At 52.5% G+C, this 22,207-nt stretch overlaps 3 protein-coding genes across 7 annotated transcripts; 2 read left to right on the top strand and 1 right to left on the bottom strand.

The window, feature by feature from the left end:
• Positions 1 to 60: 60 nt before the first annotated feature.
• ACTMAP (actin maturation protease) lies at positions 61 to 6,648 on the bottom strand. 5 transcript variants are annotated; one of them, XM_060131576.1, is made up of 6 exons: positions 5,639 to 6,648; positions 2,949 to 3,017; positions 2,302 to 2,426; positions 1,806 to 2,040; positions 1,641 to 1,711; positions 61 to 844 (listed from the first exon to the last, which is right to left on the bottom strand). In XM_060131576.1, the coding sequence occupies exons 1-6, from the start codon at positions 5,956 to 5,958 to the stop codon at positions 507 to 509; spliced, it is 1,158 nt and encodes a 385-aa protein (XP_059987559.1). In that variant the 5' UTR covers positions 5,959 to 6,648; the 3' UTR covers positions 61 to 506. The 5 variants fall into 5 exon arrangements, with proteins under 5 accessions (XP_059987559.1, XP_059987561.1, XP_059987560.1 ...); XM_060131578.1 differs by having other exon boundaries at positions 1,806 to 1,935; XM_060131577.1 differs by having other exon boundaries at positions 2,949 to 3,011.
• Positions 6,649 to 7,018: 370 nt separating this feature from the next.
• Positions 7,019 to 17,848, top strand: SNRPA (small nuclear ribonucleoprotein polypeptide A). The gene is made up of 7 exons (XM_060129644.1): positions 7,019 to 7,087; positions 7,530 to 7,624; positions 10,389 to 10,561; positions 12,794 to 12,973; positions 15,177 to 15,350; positions 15,804 to 15,892; positions 17,488 to 17,848. The coding sequence occupies exons 2-7, from the start codon at positions 7,552 to 7,554 to the stop codon at positions 17,645 to 17,647; spliced, it is 849 nt and encodes a 282-aa protein (XP_059985627.1). The 5' UTR covers positions 7,019 to 7,087; positions 7,530 to 7,551; the 3' UTR covers positions 17,648 to 17,848.
• A 1,435-nt stretch (positions 17,849 to 19,283) lies between these two features.
• MIA (MIA SH3 domain containing) lies at positions 19,284 to 22,073 on the top strand. The gene is made up of 4 exons (XM_060129648.1): positions 19,284 to 20,740; positions 20,827 to 20,960; positions 21,431 to 21,541; positions 21,857 to 22,073. The coding sequence occupies exons 1-4, from the start codon at positions 20,617 to 20,619 to the stop codon at positions 21,878 to 21,880; spliced, it is 393 nt and encodes a 130-aa protein (XP_059985631.1). The 5' UTR covers positions 19,284 to 20,616; the 3' UTR covers positions 21,881 to 22,073.
• Positions 22,074 to 22,207: the final 134 nt, after the last annotated feature.

Here is a 22,207-nt window from a genome sequence, read left to right as displayed (position 1 = left end):
GCAGGGTCTCAAGTTCCCCCCGACCAGGGATCGAACTGTACCCCCTGCAGTGGAAGCCAGGGAAGTCCCTGGTTTGCGTTTTAAAAGGCTTCCCTGGCTCCACATGGACAGACACTGGGAAGCAGCAAGGGGTCCAGAGAGACGGCGGGCAGCAGCCAGAAACAGGTGGCTGCAACACCGAGGTGGGGTGGACAAGCCCTGGGGTCTGAGCGGTTGCCGGTCTCTCCCTTGCAGAGAAGGAGCTTGTCTGTGGGGCTCCTGGCTATAACCCCAGCCCAGAGTAGGTGCTCAATACTGGGGGACGGGCTTGGGGGAGCTGAGGCCCAGGACTGGGACTGGATGGAGTCGGGGGGGACCCTGCATGAAAGATCTCTGGTTGGAGGTCCTCAGAGATCCAGCCCAGGCCCCCAGGCTGTCGTACAGAGGAGAAGATGGGGCACTCTGTGAATGGTAACACAGCTGAGCTGTGGCTGCGCCCCGTCACTCTGGCTCGGGGCTGCAGCAGGCTAGTGGCCAGAGTCCTGTGGTCGGAGGAGCAGGGCCTGGCCGCAGAGGCCGGCCCGCACCCCACCAACGGGCACCACGTACTCCCGGCCATCGGCGGCCCGAGAGGGCGAGAAGTCCGTCAGCTGCAGGTTGCTGTCCCGGACTTGGTCGTAGTCCCACAGCTGGTAGTGCCAACTCTTGCCCTGCTTGGCGAGAAGGTAGACGGCTCCTGGGGAGCCTTCCTCTGGCAGGGATGGTGGCTGGCGGGGCGTGCCGGGTGCTGGGTGGAACAGGCCTGGCAGCTCAGGGTCCTCCTCGTAGCCGAGGCTGGGCATACCCTGCACACCCAGCAGGACCCCTGGGAGGAGAGAGGGAGGCTGTGAGTGGGAGCTGAGCCCTGACGAGGGGCGGGGGCTCCGAGTCCCACCACAGCCCTCCAGGGTAGGTGCTACCTCCATCCCCACACTGTCACAGAGAGGTCAGCACGGGCCAGCAGGCAGACAGCTGGGCCGGGATTTAGACCCATGGTGTTGGGCTCTAGAGCTGCAGGCATTTTAAGTCCGGCCTCCGACAGCCTGTCAGCACAGGGAGGTGCCGAGGCGGCACTGAACAGTGCAAACATCGTCAACTAGTTGTCACCAGCTGTCCGGAAGAGCACTGCTCAGAGAGGCACGCACACAAGGGAGCCTCCGTCCAGGCCACCTGACGTGCAACTCTGGCCTCTCAGGCAGGTGCAAAGACTGCTGACTGTAGCTAACACTTACCGAGACATGTAACATACCAGGCACCATTCAAAGAGTTACGTCCTCTGCCTAAGATGTGGGTGCGACTTTTGCCTTGATCTCCAGATATAGGGCAATGGAGGCCCAGAGTCACAGAGCCTGGAAGTGGCTGGACCAAGTCTGCAGCCCAGACTGTCTGATCCTTGTCTGCGCTCTGAGTTTCTGTTTGTGGAAAACCCTGATTGGCGGACACTGAAGTCCCTGTTGCTGGCCAGGTCCCTGCTAAGTACCCTGTAGGGACAGGGATGGCCCAATCCTGGTTCCTGCCTTGGGTAGTGGGGAGGTGCCAGTGAGAGGCTAAGAATGTGAGGAGGGGAGACGGGGCTGGGGAGATCCAGGGTGAGGGCACAGGGCATGGGAGGGGGGACCCACCTGCACTCACTGCCCAGTGGGCCTTGTGGCCCTTCCTCTGACACGGCTCGTGGTTGAAGTCCTCGTCATAGCTGGCACTGGGGTTAAGGCCAAAGCTGTGGTGTGGCTGTGGGACCCACCCGTCTCCACCCCTGCCCTGCTGCGCCCTTCCTGGCCCTGGGATACGGGATAAGCAGGGGATGTCCGGCGACAAGGTGCTGCAGGACATGGTCTCTGTTGGGACCACCCAGGCCGCCGTAGAGCACCTCTGCCTGGCAGCCCAGTGCCTCTCGGGCCAGCCTGCCCATGTCAGTCACTGCAGGGACAGAGCAGACACAGAAAGAGTGAGCGCTGTGTGCCTGGCACCATGCCAAAGGCTTTCGGGAATCAACGCCTATAACTTTCGCCTTGACCATCACCTCTTTGAACAAATGCAGAAAATGAGGGACAGAGAGGGTCAGCTGCTTGTCCATGGCCACACAGTAGAAAATGACAGAGCTGGGATGGAAACCCCAGGTGGCCTGGCTCCAGAGTCCACCCTGTGACACTCTGCTCTACTGTGGGAGGACAAGGGCCCAAAGAATGGAACAAAGCCCCCTTATGTGCCCGGTGTGTCCTAGCCAAGCTCTCCAGTCCCCTCCTGCAGAACACCTGGCTTGAATCCCTTCCACACCCAACCTACCTGAGAACATCTCCCCCTGGGCCGTGTAACCTCTCTCCATGGCCACCTGCACCAGTCTCTCCAGGGGGGTGCCGCTGAGGGGTGCCAGGAGAGTGCCTGCCATCCACAAGGCCACCAGCCCGCACCTGGGGAGACACAGGCCCAGCCCCCCAACCCCTAACTCGTGTCTTTCCTGGGCCCCCTCTCGCCTGGAAACTGGAGTGTGGGGAACAGGTTTGCCGCCCTAGGGTAATTCCCTTCTCCTCTCCCAGGCCAAGTGGGGAGACCTGACTCCCCCTCCTGGGACACAGGCTGGCCAAAGCCTGAACCAGGGCTGGAGGGCTGGGGGTGTGGGTGGGAGGGTAGGGAGAGATGTCACCTGGGCTTCTAGGAAGAGCAGGTGCCACGGTGGAGTCAGAGATAATGGACCAGGTTCGTTTGTTCACTTGCTTATTCGTTCCAACTGTTTACTGCGCGTGCACCCAGGACCCTCACCTGGTAGGTTCCCCCTCTCCCTCCCCTCCTCGGCTTCCTCCTTCTCCCCAGGCTGCCTGGCGTGAACCCACTCTTCCCACACTCCTGGGTCAATCCTCACAAAGCCTGGTGAGGGCAGAGGCTCAGAACGCACGGCCGGCCAAGGGGTTGGGGTCCCGGATTAGGGCACGTACTGAGGGCCTTCTTGGATGAGGGAGGGCAGGTCAGCACAGAAGAGGATCCACTGCAGGTCACTTCTGAAACTGAATGACAGTCGCATTCAGGTCACGCAGCAACCAGCTCCTAGGGTCCCCCCATCGAGGGCTGGCTGGGAGTGGGGTGTCAGGGATGGTGAAGGGGAGGAGCATGGGCTCAGCTGTCCTGAGGCCCGAGGGCCGCTCTTGGCTGGGTCCGACTTCCTTCATCCCTGTTGAGACTCCTCCCCTCTCCAGCCTCAGTTTCCTCATCTGCTCAGTGGGAATCATCCTTCTGCCTGCTGTTCCCTGCTCTTCCTCTCAGTTACTGAAGGGGCAAAGAGCAGATGTGCAAAAGCTTTGCAACTAGGAGCCAGAGGGATTAAATTATTAGAAGGGGTGTCTCTACACCATGGATGAAAAAATTAATCGATAGTCAATCTAAGAAAGAAAGAGAAAATTTTATTCGAGCCAACCTGAGGATTATAACCTGGGAGAGTCTCTCAGAACGCTCTGAGGACTGTTCCGCCTGTGAGAAATCAAAACACAGTTATATATAAGTTCCGCCTGTGAGAGATCAAAACACAGTTATATATGTTTTTTTGAGACAAAGGGTTGGTTATATGTCAAATGACATATTATTGACAGTTTACTCAATCCAGATCTACAAGTACAAAGCAAGTTATGGGTCATGGGTCATTGCAATCCCTTAACAAAGTTAAGAAGGAAAGCCGTCTCCTAAGGAGTTGTGACCCTTGATGAGATCAAGAAGAAATGTTATCCCCTAAGGAGGTCTGGTTAATGCAAACGCACAATACACGCTAAATGGGAGGGAGGAGGCCCCAGTGGGCAAAGAAAAATTTCATGTTTAAAATTCTCTTGTCTTGCCATAAAATATGAATTTTATTTTATCAATACCCAAACTCTGAATGTTTTTCCCCTCTCAAACCTGTTTTTCAGGCAGTTAGATAAGGTGGGAATCCCTTCCACTCAGCCTTGAGCAAAACCAGGTAACAACTGCTCCAGGCCTAAGAGATCACCTTGATAGACTCCTCACAGGCTTCACCAGCCCCATTCTTGGGGAGGCCACTCAGAATATTTTGGTGATCCCAGCCCCTCCCCCCTCTCCCCCACCAGGGCTCAGGAGGTGCCGGGCAATGTGCTTATATTTCTATCCCAAAGCCAGTGAAAGAGTAAGGTTGAGGGGGGCAACTTCCTGATGAAAGGAGATGATTATCCGCACAGTGGTTCAAAGCAGGGAGCCCCAGTGCCATGCCCCACCATGGCTAAGTGACTTCACCTCTATGAGCCTCAGTTTCCTCATGTGGAAAATGGGATAATAATAGTTCCTATCTTGCAGGGGGAGGGATAAATTAGGAGTCTGGAATTAACAGGTGCACACTACTGTCTATAAAATAAGATCTACTGGACAACAAGGATCTACTGTATAGCACAGAGAACTATATAGTCAATATTTTGTAATAACCTATGAGGGAAAAGAATCTGAAAAAGAATATATACAGACGTATATATGTATGTTTTTACATATATATATATCTGAATCACTGTGCTGTACACCTGAAACTAACATGACATTGTAAATCGATTATACTTCAATTAAAAAAAAAACAGTTCCTGTCTCATGGAATTGCTGAGGTTAAATTAATAAGTAAAAACGCTTAGAACAGCACCTGGCATACAACAGGTAGTTGTTACTTGCATTAAATTTGCCTCATTATGGGGGAATTCCCCAGCGGTCCAGTGGTTAGGACTCTGCACTTCCATTGCAAGGGGCACGGGTTCAATCTCTGGTCAGGGAATTAAGATCCTGCAAGCTGTGCAGCACAGCCAAAACAAAAAACAAAAAATTTGCCTCACTATGGTTGGGGCGTTTAGTGCAGATTATAAACTTGTCTAGAGAGCTGGAAGTTTCTTCGGTGAGTCTGGGCAGGTCACTTGTCTCTCTTCCCTTCAGCCCCGGCCCAAGTCTAGCCCCCTCCCCTCCTGCCTGATCTCCTGGTGCTCCAGCTTCCTCCTGGGCCCCAAGACTCCAATCTCACCACTCTACTCCTCGAAGGCAGTCTCTCTCCCTCCCTGGAAGGGCACAGATCCATTCCACAGCTCCCCAGCGCCCTCAGGACAGTCCACCTTCCTTCACACGCCTGCCCCCCCATGCCCTGTGTGGTCTGCTCCTGCCCACCTGGGAAACCCCACATGTACCACCTCCTCTGTCCCAATAAAGAAATATTTGCAGGTCCTTGAAAAGAACATCTTTTCATGTCACTCTGGGCCTGGGCACAAGCTGTTTACTCTCCTCATCACGTGCCCTGGCATAACTTGCTCCACAGCACGCAGGGATCCCCTCCTTCAGGCAGGCCCCACTGACCCACCAGCCTCGGTCGGGCACTCCCTCTGGGCTCCCTCCTCACGGCTCTGACCACTCTGGGCTGTCACTGGTGGAGGGAGGGATCTGTCTCTCCCACTGGACGACGTGCTCTTGTGAGGGCAGCTTTCCTCATTGCTGAAGAAACACCGCCACTGAAGGGGTCTAAGGAAGGGGGCTGAGGCAGTCGGACTGTTTGACCTTGAGGAAATGGGAAACCCCAAGAGGAGATGGCAGCAGTGATCTGGGGACAAGTGGTTGGGTGAGACCCTGGGTGGGTGGGTGGGAAGGGGCATGGGGACCCTACCGGTTCTTGCGCAGCTTCAGGAGCCTCTTCACGTCCTCTCCGCTCCTGGGGACTGGGCCGGCCCTCTCCAAGGCCTCCTTCAGGAGCTGGCTCTTCTCCAAGCCGAAGACGTGAGGGGGAGAAAACCTGGTGGTAGGGGGTGGAGGCGGCAGTGGGGGTGGTGGGGGAATAGGGGTCTGGAGACTTGAGGGAGAGGGTGGAAAAGCTAATTCCGGGAGGTTTGGGGGTAGGGGAGGAGGTGGAATTATGGGGGCCTGGGATGCAGGGGTTTGAGGAGGAGGAATTGGTGGCTCTAAAGAAGGAGAGCATGGAGAAATCATTTTGGGGTCTGTGACTTGGGTTGGAAGATGGAGAATGCGAGAGGGAAGGATCCTCCAAAAGGTGCTGGTCGCAGGGATGGAGGTTTTTAAGGTTTTAGAACTGAGTTCCAGATTTTGGGGCCTGAGCAGTGGGACTGAAAATACCAGGGCTAAAATCTGGAACCTTGGGAGCTGGGATTGAGGCTGACTTAAACCACAAGGAATCTGAGGGTTAACGGGGTCCTTTAATGTACAACCAGATTTGTGGTATAAGTTGGGATGCAGGGCTCAAGGAGTGACACTTAGTAGGAGTTAACTTCTTATCCCTGGCTAGATTCGGAAACCTGGCGTTCAATTTCAGGACATGAAAGCGCAGACCTGGGACGAGGCACCAAAAGCGTCGGATTTACGGCCCCAGTGCTAAAGACTTGGGGAATTTAGAATAGATCGCCCCTTCGCATCCCAGACCCGAGTTTGGAACCTTAGAGCTAACCTTTGAGTCAGAGGTCAAGAGGTCAAAAGGACACCTGGGCAGGGAAAACAGCCTAGTTGTGGAGAAAGTCCTGAAATCAGAGCGCAACAGGAAGAGTCTTGTGGGTAGGGGAAGGCTCATAGATCGGAGGTCGTGGGGAGCCGCGATGCCGCTGGGATAGGATACGGAGTCGGGAAGTAAGACGCGCCCCCCCTTCCAGCAAAATGGCGGCCGCAGCGCACAACCGCTCCCAAACCCGGAGGTAAAACTCGCAACTCGTGTCCGCCCCTTTAACAATCACGTGACAGAAAACGCGTAGCAGCTGGGGAGAGGTGGGGCTTCCGAAGAAAGGCCTCCGAAGAGACGGCCGCAAGAACCGCGTTCCGATTGGCAAGAAGCACGAGAGGGGGCGCGGCCTTCACTGATTGGTCCGTAGCCCCGTGTGCCGCAAAAGGAGGAGGGCTTGCAGGCGGTGGGCGGAGTTTTCCTGCCGAGGCGGGAACCCAAGTGTCGTTTTGATTGGCAAAATCTTGACCCAGGATTCTGATTGGCCAAGCTACCAGGTTTCCGCGCAGGGATTGGCTTGTAGAAAAACAAAGGCGGGACCAGGAGAGGAAGTTTTGTGGTCGGCGTTCAGCAACGTAGCAGAAGCCACTTGCGGGAGGTGAGACTCGGTGAGTATCCTTGGGCGCAGGCGGCCATGGGCGCCTGGCGGGTGGAGGGCTTGGCGCCCGGGTCTTCCCGCGCCTCGTGTTGGGGAATTCTTTTCCTGCTGCTCGAGGCCAGGGCTCTACAAAGTCGTCCCTCCCTCCTTAACTGCCTCTACATCCGGGCTTTTTCTCCTGGACCGCCTTTGAGGTCGTGGGCCAGTGGGAATCGCCACCTAGGACACTCGCGTAGAGCATCCTGGGACTCGTAGTAAACCTCACGAGATTTCCCTCACCACGCGGGGAAGAGAAGCGGTGTCCTGCGTTTGCTTTGTTTTCCGAGCTGTTCTTCCCTCTTCCCTTCTCTCTCCTTTACCTGACTTCCTCTTGAAAGGAAGATCCCTAAACAGCCCGCGTTGGGACGAAGGATTTGCAGAAACCCAGGGCTGAGTGGGACTTTTTAATTCTTTCAGCCCTACCTCAGCAACTCACTCCATGGCAGTTCCCGAGACCCGCCCCAACCACACTATTTATATCAACAATCTCAACGAGAAGATCAAGAAGGATGGTGAGTTCTTGGGATAGTCCGGACTCCAGGCTATCCCGTAAGACCCGGCTCCCTCTTCTGTCCCCAGCATCCATGTCTCTTCCTCAGCCTTGTCCACTCAAACTGTTAGAGTTAACCCCTCGGCCTTTGCACATGCTGCTTCCTCTGCCTTTAACATTTCCTCAGTTCATCTTACGCTCTGCCCATTAACCTGGTCACTTACTCGTGCTTCAAGGTTTCACCTCACAGGACCTCTCCTCCAGGATGCCTTCCCCCTCCCTTTTCCACCCACGTGCCTGCCTCTGACTTCCCATAACCCTGGATTGTTCTGGGCTGTCATGGGGCTGTCTCTTTCCTGGCCTGTGAGTTCCAGGAGGGTAAGAACTGCAACTGTCTTGGTCAGTGATTAGCCCACAATGAAATGTTTCGTTTCAAAATGAAAATGAAATGAACAATAATGATGGCTAACACTCGGTACCAGGTGCTGACGTAAATACAAATCTCGGTTACTTTTAACTTTCACAGCAACCCTGCAGGAAGGACCTATTCTTCCCATTTCTCGGAAACTGAGACTCAGGGGTGATATGATTTGCCCAGGGTCACACAGCACTGAAAAGTGGTTGATGCCACCAGTATGGAATTCTGCTTAAGAACTCAATTCTTGACATCAGACATACTTTTCCATTTTCTTGAGCAAGCTACCACTTTTTGTTCACACTCATTTTCTATATAGGAAGATTGGGCAAAGTCATATCTTCTTTGTGTGGGTGTTATGGGAATTATATTAGATAAACTTCAGCCATTCAGCCTCTTTTTATGGTGCTCAGCGGTTAGTAAGTGTTGGATAAGTGTTAGCTCTTATTATTGCCTCAAGAAAATTATTAGGAGAACCAAAGGAGCTCGCTGGGATTAAGTTTGACGTTACCAATAAAGTTGCTGTTGAAGGTGATAAAACGAGCCCCGTAAATCCCTCGTATACTTTTAGAACGTTGTGCCCAGCCAGTGCTTTGTGGAGCTGGGGACACACTGGTGACTGAGACAGTCCTGGTCCTAGCTTCAGGGAGCCACAGTCCAATAGGGATGACAGACCTGCTACCAGACAGTGATATCCCAGAGTAGCTAGGGCCATGACTGGGGAAGCACAGGCAGAGTTGTCAGGGTTGAGATGGGGCACCTAGAAAGAGGTATTCATTCAGTTTCATAGAAAAGGAGACATTTTGGAAAAGCCTAACAGGTAGAAAAAGCAGTATTTATGTTATTATTTATGTTATGATGTGGGGGAAGAGAGTTCTTAACCTGGACCAGCACATGCAAATATCCAGGGGCAAAAGAGAGCCCAGGGCATTCTGGGAACTACATGTACTATAGTTTTGTGTGTCTGAGACTTAGAGGCCTATGACTCATGGAGAACGGTGCACTCTGGCTCATGGGGCCTTGTGGGCTGGGTGAGGTGTTGGACTTTGTCCTGAGGGCTTTGGGGGGCCAGGCAAGGGATGCAATTAATTGTGAAAGATCTTTCCAGCTGTGGAGGGTGAACTTGTGGGGGCAAGAAAGGAGACTGGGGAGAGGCCCAGAGTCCAGCGGAATGACTAAAGCCCAGACTGGGTTCATGGGGATGGGGAGTGGAGACAAAGCCCAGAAATGTCATCAGAATTTTTGTCTATTTGCTTCCCTCTTTGCCCTGCCCCGCCTTTTCTTTCCTCTCCTCTATTTCTTTGACCAAACATCTTAAGCTCAGATACCTTCTTTGCGTAAGACTGGTACCCTTTTCTTGCTGTCAGGTGTGGCAGTTTGCTAGTGAGGTATGGTGGTACTGGGTTCGGATGGGCTTGGCTCCTTGTCCCTGTCCTGGTCCTGGCTCTTCAGGGTCTTCCCAGCACCCTTGGGACACTCCTCCTGGGCCAGTGACAGATCCTCTGAGAGCTTCTATCCATGTTAGTAAAATTGAGACAGTTATAACTGCTGCTTCATGGAGTAGTTGTAAGAATTTAGTGAAGTTATTTCCATAAATCATTTAATGGTACCTTTATTCATGCAAATGCTTTTGGAGGTTTGTGTGCTGGTGACCGTACTGCTCATGGGGATAAGGTGATAAATAAGAAGGCTTGTAGCTCTTCAGAAGGAGAGCTAAACAACAAGTAAACAAACATGATGTCAAGAGGTGGGAAGTACCATGAAGGAAGAGCAGGTAGGGTCCCAGGAGTGGGGGAGAGTGACATGAGAGGGCACTTACTCACACAGGGTGGTCAGGGAGTGCCTCAGGTGGCAGCATATCTGCTGAGCCCTGGTTGAATGGAAGGAGGCCATGTACACATCAGAAGGATGCTCCTAGTAGAGGGAGCAGCCAATGCAAAGGTCCTGAGGCAGAGTTGCTGTGATGGGCCTGAGAAAGGGCAGGAACGCCAGTGTGGCTGGAGCTACAGGAGTGAAGGTGGAGTGTGGGGAGAGATGAGGTGGTAGAAGTCAGCCTGGGCCACGTAAGGGGCGTGTGTCAAGGTGCTGGAGACAATGAGAAGAAGTGCTCGCATTTATCGAGCGTTTACCGTGTGTCCTTTGCATGTGTGACTCACGTTCCTTGTACAGCGACGTTGTGGGGTAGGCACTGTTACTGTCGATCTCTTCCAGAGGAGTGCACGCGACCACTTGAGTGGTTCTAGGCTGCTGCTGGTATTGCTCTGTACTCGTTGTCAGTGGACTGATGGTTTCCCTCCTGGGCTGCGTCTTCTCTGCAAACATGATACCAAGGCCTCCAGTCACCTATGGGTCTTTCCTCCCCCCACCGCAGAGCTGAAGAAGTCCCTGTACGCTATCTTCTCCCAGTTTGGCCAGATCCTGGATATCCTGGTATCACGAAGCCTGAAGATGAGGGGCCAGGCCTTTGTCATCTTCAAGGAGGTCAGCAGCGCCACCAATGCCCTGCGCTCCATGCAGGGTTTCCCCTTCTACGACAAGCCCATGGTGAGCACTGGGTGTGGAGGGTGTGGGTGTATGCCTGTGCAAGGCTGTTGCAGGCTGGATGGGTCTGGACTTATGTCACCTGTAGTCCAGACCATTGAGGATGGGAGTTTCTCTTGCTAGTCCTCAGCATCCACTGTTCACTGCACTGGGGCTGTGGAAACACCGTGATCAAGGGAAGGCCCAGCTCCGCCCTCTCAGGCCCACAGTGCAGTTGGAGAGACACGCCTGCCTCCAGATGGCGATGCCCCGGAGGGGTCGGGGCTGGGACCGGGCAAGTGCACAGAGCTGGGGGAGCTTAGGCGCGGCTTCTCACCCACTCTGGGAGTTTGCTGGGAAGCCTTTCTGGGTGAGTAAGACTTGGAGAAGAGTCGCTGGGGGAGGAGAGGGAGAAAGACAGTGGACTAAGGCCTGGAGATAACCAAGAGCATGTGTAGTTGAGGAAGTGAGTCAAGTTCCCTTAGCTGGAGTGAAGGGTGGGATGTGGTGGGAGGGACTGGCCTGGAGAGCCAGTCAGAAGTCAGGCTAAGGAGCTGGAGTTGGTCCTGAAAGTGGACTTGATTCCGAGGGTGCTGGGGAAGCAAGGAAAGCTTTTTGGGGACTGCCTGTGGCTGTTGGGTAGGGGGGTTAGGAGGGAGATGGGGTTCCGTTGTGAAGGTGAGGCTGGGTTGGCTCCCAGGTGGTGGGGTTGGGCCGGGACCAGGGCAGGGGCCGTGGGATGGGAAGAAGTGGGTTACGGATGTTCAGGAGGCCAAGTGGGCAGCCGTGGGGACTGCCGTCCAGGAGGTAAGGAGTGGCTTAAAGTCCCTGCCCTGAACTAGAATTCCTGCCGTTATCAGTGGGAGATGTTTTTGGTTCTTCGAGCTTTTTCCTTTGTTCCTCAGTCAGTTTTCCAGTTTCACCTGATTGTAATATACTTCCCTGAACCAGTTCCCTTGGGGAGGTGAGAGAAGTGTCAGTGCCTGCAGGTCCCAGGCAGGTCACTTCATGTGGAAGACACTGGCCCCGGGTTCAGTGGGGCCGCCTGGAGCCCTCACCTCCTTCTGGAGTGCGCCGCTTGTCATCGCCTCTGGCTATGTGAGCCCACAGTTGCCACATCTTCCGTTGCTTCTCTGGAGCGGCCAGGAATTCACTTTTGAGGACTAAAACCAGTAGATCGTTTAGTGTAGACCCTGCTCCCCTGCATTTCTCTGAAATCATTGCTTGGACCATATGAAGCACTGAGCCACTGTGAGTTCTGTCAATGAGTCCCGTCAACTCTACCTTCAAAACCTCTACCAAAATAATAAAAGAAAAAAAACAAAAAGTCCCCCAAACAAACAAAACCCTCCACCTGTTCTTCTCACTCCCCCCCTGCCACCCACCTGGTCCCAGCCGCCACCCTTCTCCCTGGTTCGACACCTGGTCCTCACAGGCCACTCTCCATCCCGTGGCCACAGCGCTCCTTGGGAGTCACAAGTGAGAGCTCGTCACTCCCCTGCTTATAACACTCCATGGCTCCTGGCTTTCTCCCTCCTCATCTGTGTTGGCCTCCTTGCTTTTCCTTGAACACACCCTGCACTCCTTAGCTCTTTGATGGCTGTTCCTTTGCTAGGATGCTCTTTTCCCTAGATGTCTGCGTGGCTCCCTCCCTCCCTCTGTCTCTACACCAGTGTTTTCTCACTGAGGTCTTTCCTGGTCACACTCTGAAAATTTTAGTTCTTCTCAACTCCTCACATCCCCTTCTCCAGTTCACTTTTTAATCTCTGTCATATCTTGCCCAGCGAACAGACTCCATGAGAGCGGGGGCTTTTGTGTGATTTGCTCATTGCTGTACCGCCAGAGCAGATATAGGTGCTCCATAAACCGCTGAATGAATGAGATTTAGCCTGGAGACTCAGTTCTCTTCCTGTGTGATGGAAACCCCCCTGCACAGTGCTCCTGTCCCGACCTTGTTTCCTTCCTTCTGCCTTGGGCCTGATGCTTGGGGCTGTCCCATCTTCCCTTCAGAATCTCAGCAACCTCTGACTGGGCACTTGCTGTGTGCCAGGCACCGTTCGGAGCACTTTCACTCATGGTCTTCACGATTGTCCTTTGAAGTGGGAAATTCCGCAGTCCCTATTTGACAGATGAGGACGTTGAGGCCAAGTGATTTCTGTGACATTACTCACCGAGCTCCTGGCAAGGTCTGATTGGGCGTCCGGGTGGTCTGGCCCCAGACCAGTCTCTTTAACCCTTCTGCTCTCGGTTCGGCAGCGCATCCAGTACGCCAAGACTGACTCGGATATCATTGCCAAGATGAAGGGCACCTTTGTGGAGCGGGACCGCAAGCGGGAGAAGAGGAAGCCCAAGAGCCAGGAGACCCCGGCTGCCAAGAAGGCCGTGCAGGGTGGGGCGGCCGCCCCTGTGGTGGGCGCTGTCCAGGGGCCTGTCCCGGTAAGCTGGGGCCCAGAGACACGGCCTTCTCACCACCAGGTCTTCCTCAGCCACGTGGGCTGGCTCGGGGGTGGGGTGGGGAGGGGTCTCCCCTTGTGGATTCAGACTCCCCCCTCCCATTTTTCTTAGAGAGATTGTGTGCCTGTCTCTAGGGAGGGGTTGAGCATGTGAGTGACGGTATCTCCACTTGGAAATGTCTGTGCCTGCCTGCCTGTTTCTCAGGATCTTTCTTTCTCTGTGTCTCACTGTTTTGTTTTCTCTTTCTCCTTGACCTTGATTTTGCTGTCTGTGTCTTCTAAGTCAATGTCTGTGTAGAAAATCCAGAGAAAACTACTAATCAACTGTTAGGATTAAAAAGAATTTAATTTAACAAGATCACCAGATATAAGGTCAGTATGGAAAAAGTCAGTTTTATTTCTACACGTTGGCCACAAACAAGTAGACTTCAAATTGAAAGATAGCTCCGAGGAGTAAATTCAACAAAAAATGTGCAAAGCCACCCACTGAAACTATAGAACATGGCTGAGTGAAATTGGAGATGACCTCATCAAGTGAATAGGAAGACTCACTGCTATTAAGACTTCAGTTCTCTGCAAATTAATTTAAAATTCAACACAATTCCAATCAAAATCCCATCAGGGACTTGGGATAGACAGGCTGTCTGTAAATGTCTGGAAAGGCAAAACAAGGCAGACAAGGAGAACAAAGCTGGGGGCCTGCTATATAGTAATCAAGATGGTATGGTATTGGCATAAGGGTAGAAAGACGGACTAGTGGGGCAGAATAGAGTCCTGAAACATCCACACGTGTATGTAGTTACTCCATGTATGTCAAGGTACCACATGCAGTCCAGTGGTAAAAGGGGTTTTTCCCCTAGTAAATGATACTGGGCCAATTGGATATCTGTAAGGGGAAAAGTTAGCCCTGCCTTAACAATGTATTAGTTACTTTGAGGTGAATCATAGACCTGAATGTGACAGCTACAACAATAAACGTTCTAGAAGAAAACAGGAAAGTGTCTACGACCTTGGTGAGGGCATGAAGAGTGGAAACATCCTGTTTTCTAAACAGGATACAGAAAGCACAAAGTATTAAAGAAAAGATGGACGAATTGGACCTACTCAGGTCTCCGAGCCTCCACGTCAGCTTTTCTGATGGGTTGTGCTCTATTGTGTCTTGTGTCGGTGATGGTGTCTGGCTTACCATCGAGCTTCACCACTCTTACCGTCTCCACTCTTCTGTGCCCAGCTTTCTGTCCACCTTTGACTCTTAGATGGGATTCCAGCTCCTGTCTCCCCTGGGTGCACACGCTCTTGGCCTTCAGGCTGTCTCCCTTCCCCTTGCCACCAGCGCTCCCACTTCTTCATGCACCTGCCTTGACCATTCCTAGCTACCTCTACCTTCCACTGTCTGTTCTCTGGGTCTGTTTCTTTTTCCATGAAGTTTATTTTTAGAAGCAGGAGTACAGCATGCTGCTTACAGTGTTTATTTCCACCCCTTTTAGTTGATAATGTTTTTATTTTTTTTCCTAGGCTATTTTTCTACTCATATGTCTCTAAACAAAGTTAGGCTCTTGCGATTTTTTTTTCCTCCCTTTGGCCACGCCACATGGCATGTGGGATCTTAGCTCCCTGACCAGGGATTGAATCCATGCCCCATGCAGTGGAAGCTCACAGTCCTAACCACTGGACCACCAGGGAAGTCCCCCTGACCAAATTTTTTTTTTTTTTTTTTTTTTTGCGTTACGCGGGCCTCTCACTGTTGTGGCCTCTCCCGTTGCGGAGCACAGGCTCCGGACACGCAGGCTCAGTGGCCATGGCTCACGGGCCCAGCCTCTCCACGGCATGTGGGATCTTCCCGGACCGGGGCACGAACCCGTGTCCCCTGTATCGGCAGGCAGACTCTCAACCACTGCGCCACCAGGGAAGCCCCCCCACTAACCGATCTTTATATGTTAAAAAAAAAGGTTTTTTTGAAACTCTTTGATTTAATGTCTGCTGTGACCTTGGGTCTGTTTTGCTCCATCCGTCCCTCTTTGGGTGCCTTTTTTGCCTTTTCCAAGACTGGATCTTTCTCCCTGTGTCTCTCATACCCTGGGTTTCCTGTAACAACCTTTTCTTCTCTCTGTTTCCTGTCGGCACTGAAAGCACACCTCCTCCCACCTGCTGGCGCCCCTCTCAGTCCTGCCCTTCTCTCCCTGCAGGGCATGCCGCCGATGACTCAGGCGCCCCGCATCATGCACCACATGCCGGGCCAGCCTCCCTACATGCCGCCCCCCGGCATGATCCCGCCTCCGGGCCTCGCACCTGGCCAGATCCCACCAGGGGCCATGCCTCCACAGCAGCTTATGCCGGGACAGATGCCACCTGCACAGCCTGTAAGTGTCTGGTCCTCCTGGGGTCTGCTATAGTCAGAAGACAGGAATGGCAGGGGGTTGGTGGGAGCACGGTTTTAGGTTGGGTGGTCTGGGCAGGCCTCCCTGAGAAGGTGATACTGGAGAATGAGGATGTAGCAATGGTGTCAGGTCCTGGGACAGAGAAATTGGTGTGTTTGTTGGAGCAGCTTTGGAAGGTCATGGTGAGGCTGGAGTGGGGGTAGGCTGCACCTAGTTTCATTCAGTGAACTTCTGAGCACCTGCTTATGGGTACAGCAGTGCTCTCTTGTGGCTTACAGTCTAGGAGGGGCACGACAGGCAACAACACAGGGTATGTCAGGTGCAGGACTAGAAAGAATTCAGGAAGGGCCGGGGGTGGGGTGGGGCAGGGGCTGCAGAGCAGGAGGGCTGTAGATCCCCGACCAGACTCAATGGGCTCCCGTCGCTCTCCTGCAGCTTTCAGAAAATCCACCAAATCACATCTTGTTCCTCACAAACCTGCCTGAAGAGACCAACGAGCTCATGCTTTCCATGCTTTTCAACCAGTAAGTGGGGCCTGTGGCGGGCTGGGCGCCAGAGGTGATGGCCAGGAGGTGGCACCATGGGGATGGATGAGCTTCACAGTTCTGCTGGTGGAGTCCCAAGCCTGCTTAGGCTGTACAGGCGGGACAACGGCTAGAGGTTAAAAGGAGGAGGGTGAAGTCGGGCCTGCAGCGGCGGGGTGTGGAGGGCAGCAGTGGCCAGGGCGGGTGGGCCGTCCTCTGCCTTCATGGGGCTGCAGTGGGGCCCCAGGCTCTGTGTCTCATCTTTGCAGTCTCTAAATTGGACATAGGCAAGTCAAACAAGAGTGAGATGTCACTGAACACTGGCTAGACTGGTAGGAGTCAGCCTGTTTAGACTGCAAGTATGGGAGATGGGGATGCTTGACCCCGCGTGCCCTGCAGATGGGATGCAGACCACTGCGGGCGTTGTGTAGGGTAACTGGCCACCGTTTAGTCATGCTCACCTGGTGGCTTTGCTGCTTTTTTCCCCCCCCCCACATTTTTTTTTTTAATTGGAGTATAAGTGCTTTACAATGTTGTGTTAGTTTCTGCTGTACAGTGAAGTGAATCAGCTATATGTGTATATATATCCCATCCCTCTTGGACCTCCCTCCCCCCCCGCCATCCCACCTATCTAGGTCATCACAGAGCACCGAGCTGAGCTCCCTGTGCTATACAGCAGGTTCCCACTAGCTATCCATTTTACACATGGTAGTGTGTTCATGTCAAACCTAATCTCCAATTCATCCCACCCTCCCCTGGCACCCGTGTTCACATGTCTGTTCTCTACGTCTGCGTTTCTCTTCCTGCCCTGCAGATAGGTTCACCTATACCGTTTTCATCTCTACCTGTTTCTAACTGTATATCCTACAGAAATTCTAACACGAGGCCCCAGGGGCTGTGGGTAGGGCATTCCTCACAGTGTGGCAGGGAGCCAGAGGCAGCCTGGGAGAAGGGAGAGGTCAAGTGCAGGTGCTCGCGACTGCACGCCACGTGGCAGCCAGAGGGAACAGGAAGAGCAGCGTGCGTGGTTCCTTATGCTAATGCCGAGGGGCAATTTTGAGAAGCTGAATAAAACGGGAAAAGAATGCCATGCATTCATATACCATGTCCACAGAACAATGCATATTTTCTAAGGATACTCATGGAGAAAGGGATAACCAGTAAACATGAGGATGGTTGCCTAATGGGGAAGGAAGTAAGGAATGAGAAGAGGGAAATGAAAGAAACAGCAGACCATGAAAGTCGGGATGGTGGTAATTTCCGGAGTGGTTATTTGTACGATTCCTTAGATTGGGAGAGGACGTGGAGGGTGGGGAGGAGGCAGTGTTCTTTGTCTTGACGGAGGTTATGGTTGCACAGGTGTTCATGTTAACAGTTTTATTTAAATGGTATGTTTCCTTTGTGCACACTTTTTTATATTAGGGTTTATCAACTTAGCGTCATACACATTTGGGGGCTGGATAATTCTTTGTTATTGGGGCTGTCCTCTGCATTGTGGGATGTTTAGCAACATTCCTGGCCCCTACCCCCGGGATGCCAGAAAGTTGGGGGGAGGTGCTGAGTCTGGATTCCTGAGGTCTCTGACCATCTCTCAGGTTCCCTGGCTTCAAGGAGGTCCGGCTGGTCCCAGGGCGGCACGACATCGCCTTCGTGGAGTTTGACAATGAGGTGCAGGCAGGGGCTGCACGCGACGCCCTGCAGGGTTTCAAGATCACCCAGAACAACGCCATGAAGATCTCCTTTGCCAAGAAGTAGCACCCTTTCCCCATGTCTCTGTCCCCTGTTCTGGGGCCACCCCCTCCCCCTCTTGGCTCAGCCCCCTGAAGGTAAGTCCCCCTCGGGGGCCTTCTTGGAGCCGTGTGTGAGTGAATGGTCGCCACACAGCATTGTACCCAGAGTCTGTCCCCAGACATTGCACCTGGCGCTGTTAGGCTGGAATTAAAGTGTTTTTTTTGAGGTTTGTTTTTTTCACAACCGTTTGTTGTTTTTATTTTCTTGTCCTGTGTGTTTCCCTTCCCTGCACATCAGATTATTCTGAGCGTTTGGGCCTCTCAGCACGTTGGGGATTGCAACCTTGGGAAAACCCAGAATAGTGTAGCAACATTGTCCAAACTAAAGTCTCTTTTACCACTTTGGTAGATTTTTATTTTGTCTCAATCAGCATTCAGGGCAGGAAATTAAAACCCATGCTGCCAGGTACAGTTGGGCAGGTTCTGTACTGTGCAAGGATGCCACTTTTAATGGCACACCATTCACTTCGTAGACTTGTATGTTGATTCCAGTAATTTTCTAACGTGATAGATTGTTAAGAAAGAGGTTTTTATTCATCTTTTTCTAGACAAAAATGCCTTCTGTCATAGCAAGAGTCCCACAGAAACCATTCTAGGTACTTCAGGAAGAAAGGGAAGGGAATTGGGTATTCATGAAATCGTCGGGAGGATGTTAGTGGTGGCAGTCTGGGTTGGAGACATTTGAATTCAAGTTTGCAGCCCTTGATTGAGCTGCAGTCTCTAGAGTTCAGGAAGATGTCAGTGCTGCTGTTGGGAGTCCCTAAACTTCACACTTGGGAAGCTCCTGATCAGATGCTGGTACCAGGAGCGTGGCCAGTTCACACACAGCTGCTCCCCCCGCTGGCCAGGTGCCAGCCAGGACCTTCGGGCAGATGGCTGAGCCAGTCTTCCCTCCAGTGCCCCAACTGCAGGGGAGGCTGGGAAATGTGGTTCCTGGCTGGACGGTCACGTACCCAGCTGAAGCTATGGGTGAGAAGGGGAGATTGAATGGGGGACCTTTCTTCGCAGTCTGTCATACACCTGACCTGGCAATTTTTAAATCGACTGAAGTATATTATATGTATATATGTATATATATAGCTTAAAACCTTTTCTCACACCATGTAGATGGGAAAGTGTGATCACTTGCCAGAGTAGAAAATTAACCACAAAGATAAATACAATAAGACATAGTGCTAAATTCTCCCTGGATATTTTTGTCCTGTCAAGGCTCTGAGCCCCAGCCTCCTCCTGCTGCACTCCTTCCGTTAAAGAGGAACATCATGTTTGAAGCATTTGAACATCAGGGTTTGTGGCACCAGAGGCACACTTTCACCTTGTAGGATCTGAAAGATGAAAAGGGGAAGGTGATTGCCGTCTTCACTAAATGGCGCAGTGTTATTGCAGATGGCTCGTGGGAACCCGGGGTCTGTGGACCGTGGATCCTGGTTTCTACTGTCCGCCTGCTGGGGGGGCTCCCTGGCTGTTTCCTCCATGGGCAGTTGATGTCTGCACTCTGAGCTTCATTTTCTTCCTGTGCAAAGAGGACTCTTTCTGTGGTGCACCGCCCGCCCCCCTCTCCCCCCACCACTGCTACCCCACCGGGCACGTAGCAAGCACTGAATAAATTCAGCAAATAACTTGCTGAGTACCTATTACACACTAAGTACTGTTCTTGGCACAGGTTGTGCGGTGGCAAATGAAATAGACAAGCTAATTTCAAATGCTGGGTTCTGATAGAAACAACTGACATAATGGGGTGATGTGTCGGTGGAGCTGGGGAGCAGTAACAGGTGACCAAGGGGAGCCCCTCTGAGTAGGTGATATTTGAGTAGAGCTGTTTGATGCTCTCATGGTACTTGGTGCTGGGTGTTGGGTATGTGGAGATGGCTTAGGCCCAGTCTTTGCCCCTGATGAATTCTTCCCCACCCCAAGCCTGTGTGTGTCCATCTGCTTCCCCTAAAACTAAAGTTCGGACTTGCTTGCTGACCAGGGGTGAGAATACCTGAGGAAAGAGATGGGTCTTCAGGCATGTAGATCTCTGTTTGAAGCACAGTTTTAGAAATGAGACTTGAGTTCAAATCCTCTGCCACTTTCTCATTCTGACCCTGGGCAACTGACTGAGCTCCAAGATCAGTAGTGATGGGTGTGGGCCTGGAGCCAGATCTAGCCCCTCCACTTCCCAACTCTGTAACCTTGGACAAGTTCTTTAAGGCTCTGTGCTTCCATTTCTACGTAAAATGGGGTTATGACCACTCCTCTTAAAGGTGGTGCAGAGTATACATTTGAGTTAATAAAAATATGCATGGTGAATGCTCTATAAATAACTACTAGTTTTTATTATTTCTATTTCAGATGAGAAAGATGAGGCTCTGGGAGGAGGAATAGCTTAGCCCAGGTCACCCAGTCAGGAAGTGGCTTATGAGGATAAATAGTGATCATGGTAGGGCATCGCCTAGCTTAAGGTCCAACATATAATATTCACTCCATACTTGGGAGCTGGGGCTATTCCTGGCAATCAAAGGGCTGCCTTGTTCTGCTGCCCCTCAGCACAGGAAATTCCAAGGTGGTTTTTCCATACTGGCTTCTCTGGTTCCGTCCCTGCGGGGGAGAGCAGAGGGGCCCAGGTCCCCAAGCCAACTCATAAAAGATGGAATTGAATATCAACTTGCCTGTCTTAACCCCGTCTCTGTTGAGGGGGTGGCTGTTACTTGGAGTGGCCTGGGCTGCCTTGAGCCTATCTGGGTATTTCCTTGTGCTGGCAGCCCTCACCCTGTCCTTGAAATGGTTCTGGCTGGGTAGCAGACTATAGGTGGTATGGGTGAAATTTGGGACTGGTTTAAGGCGGGGACAAGACCCAGAACACAAGGCTTCCTTGTGCTGCTGGAGAGGGAGGGCAGGAGGGAACTGGAGACCCCGTTCCTCCCTTAGGCACTCTCTTGCTTACAGTCCACGATGGCTTGGTCCTCGGTGTTCCTTGGTGTTGTCTTGCTGTCTGCCTTCCCAGGTCCTAGTGTCGGGGGCCACCCGATGCCCAGGCTGGCTGACTGGAAGCTGTGTGCTGACGAGGAATGCAGCCGTAAGAGTTGGGGGTTGGGGGCGTTGGGGGCTTGGATTGCTAGCCTGTGGGGAGGGTGCTGTTACTCCCTTCTGTTCCTTCCCCAGACCCCATCTCCATGGCCGTGGCCCTTCAGGACTACGTGGCCCCCGACTGCCGTTTCCTGACCATACGCCAGGGCCAAGTGGTGTATGTCTTCTCCAAGCTGAAGGGCCGAGGGCGGCTCTTCTGGGGAGGCAGCGTGAGTCTTGGGAGAACAGAGGAGGCAAGGGTAGGGTGGCTGGGGTGGGCGTGCACCCTGATTTTTCACCTGAAGGGAAAATCTGAGGGAGTGAGCTGAAATATAGTTTTGGAGGGGAGGCTATTGTGGTCTACTTTACTTTGTTTAGCAATTATTAGGGCACCTACTATGGTGGGTACAATAAAGAACGACCCCTTTTATTCTAATGGAGGGAGACAAGGAGGTAGGTGCCACCACATCAAAAATACCAGCAAGTATGTGCTGCTTTGAGAATTAATATAAAGTGACTGGGTGACTAATTCACATGGGGTGGTCAGGGAGGACCTTCGAGCATGTGACTTTAAGCTGGGATTGGAATGACAAGGATGGAGCAAGCCAAGTCGAGATCAGGGAGAAGAGAGTGCAAAGATCTTCAGCAGGAGTGAGCTTGCCATCTTCCCAGACCCCGGCTTTTAACTCCTCTTCCCCAGGTTCAGGGAGATTACTATGGAGACGTAGCTGCTCGCCTGGGCTATTTCCCCAGTAGCATTGTACGCGAAGACCAGACCCTGAAGCCTGGCAAAACTGATGTGAAGACAGATGTGAGTGTCTTGGGGGCTGGCAGGAACTTGGAGGGAGGGCCCTTGGGCAAAGATGCCCCTACCCTTGGCTCCCTGGCATCCTAGCTGTATGCGCTGGAGCAAATCCCCTGCCTTTTCTTATCTGAAAAATGAGGAGTGATTTCTAAGTCCTAGTCCGATTGAGAGGTGCAAAGGGTAGAGGGCTCTAGGCTAATTTGCATAGCATTTGTGCAGCCAAACCTGGCGCCTGTGGCTGCAGCATTTGCTAAAACCACTAGATCCTTTGTGGTGTGACCGCTAGTTTTCTCCCCACTGTTTCCCCTTTCTCTTTTTCAGAAATGGGATTTCTACTGCCAGTGAGCTCAGTCTACCGCTGTCTCTGCTGTTGTTTCTCGCTGACTTTATGCAAATACATCAGCCAAGTGCAAACTATGGGTGTCGGTGGTCTTTGTGGTGGGTCTCTAGAAAGGAAGTGTTTCCCCAGGCTTCTGAATCTAGCCAATCAACCCACTGACTGTGGTAACGTCAGTGGTTGCTAGGCAGAATTTCACGGACTAAGAGCTCTTTGCTCCAAGCTGGGTACCAGAGGTGGGCTCGTAAGCTTAGATATTACAAACAGATGAGAAGATGGAACAACTAAACAGCCAAACTGGGGGATTATAGTGTCTTCTCTTGACTAATAAGAGA

Source organism: Lagenorhynchus albirostris, chromosome 19 (genome assembly GCF_949774975.1).
Source record: "Lagenorhynchus albirostris chromosome 19, mLagAlb1.1, whole genome shotgun sequence".
NCBI lineage: Eukaryota > Metazoa > Chordata > Mammalia > Artiodactyla > Delphinidae > Lagenorhynchus > Lagenorhynchus albirostris.
Note: the sequence above shows the minus strand (reverse complement) of the source record. Positions and strands in the feature narration are given on the sequence as shown.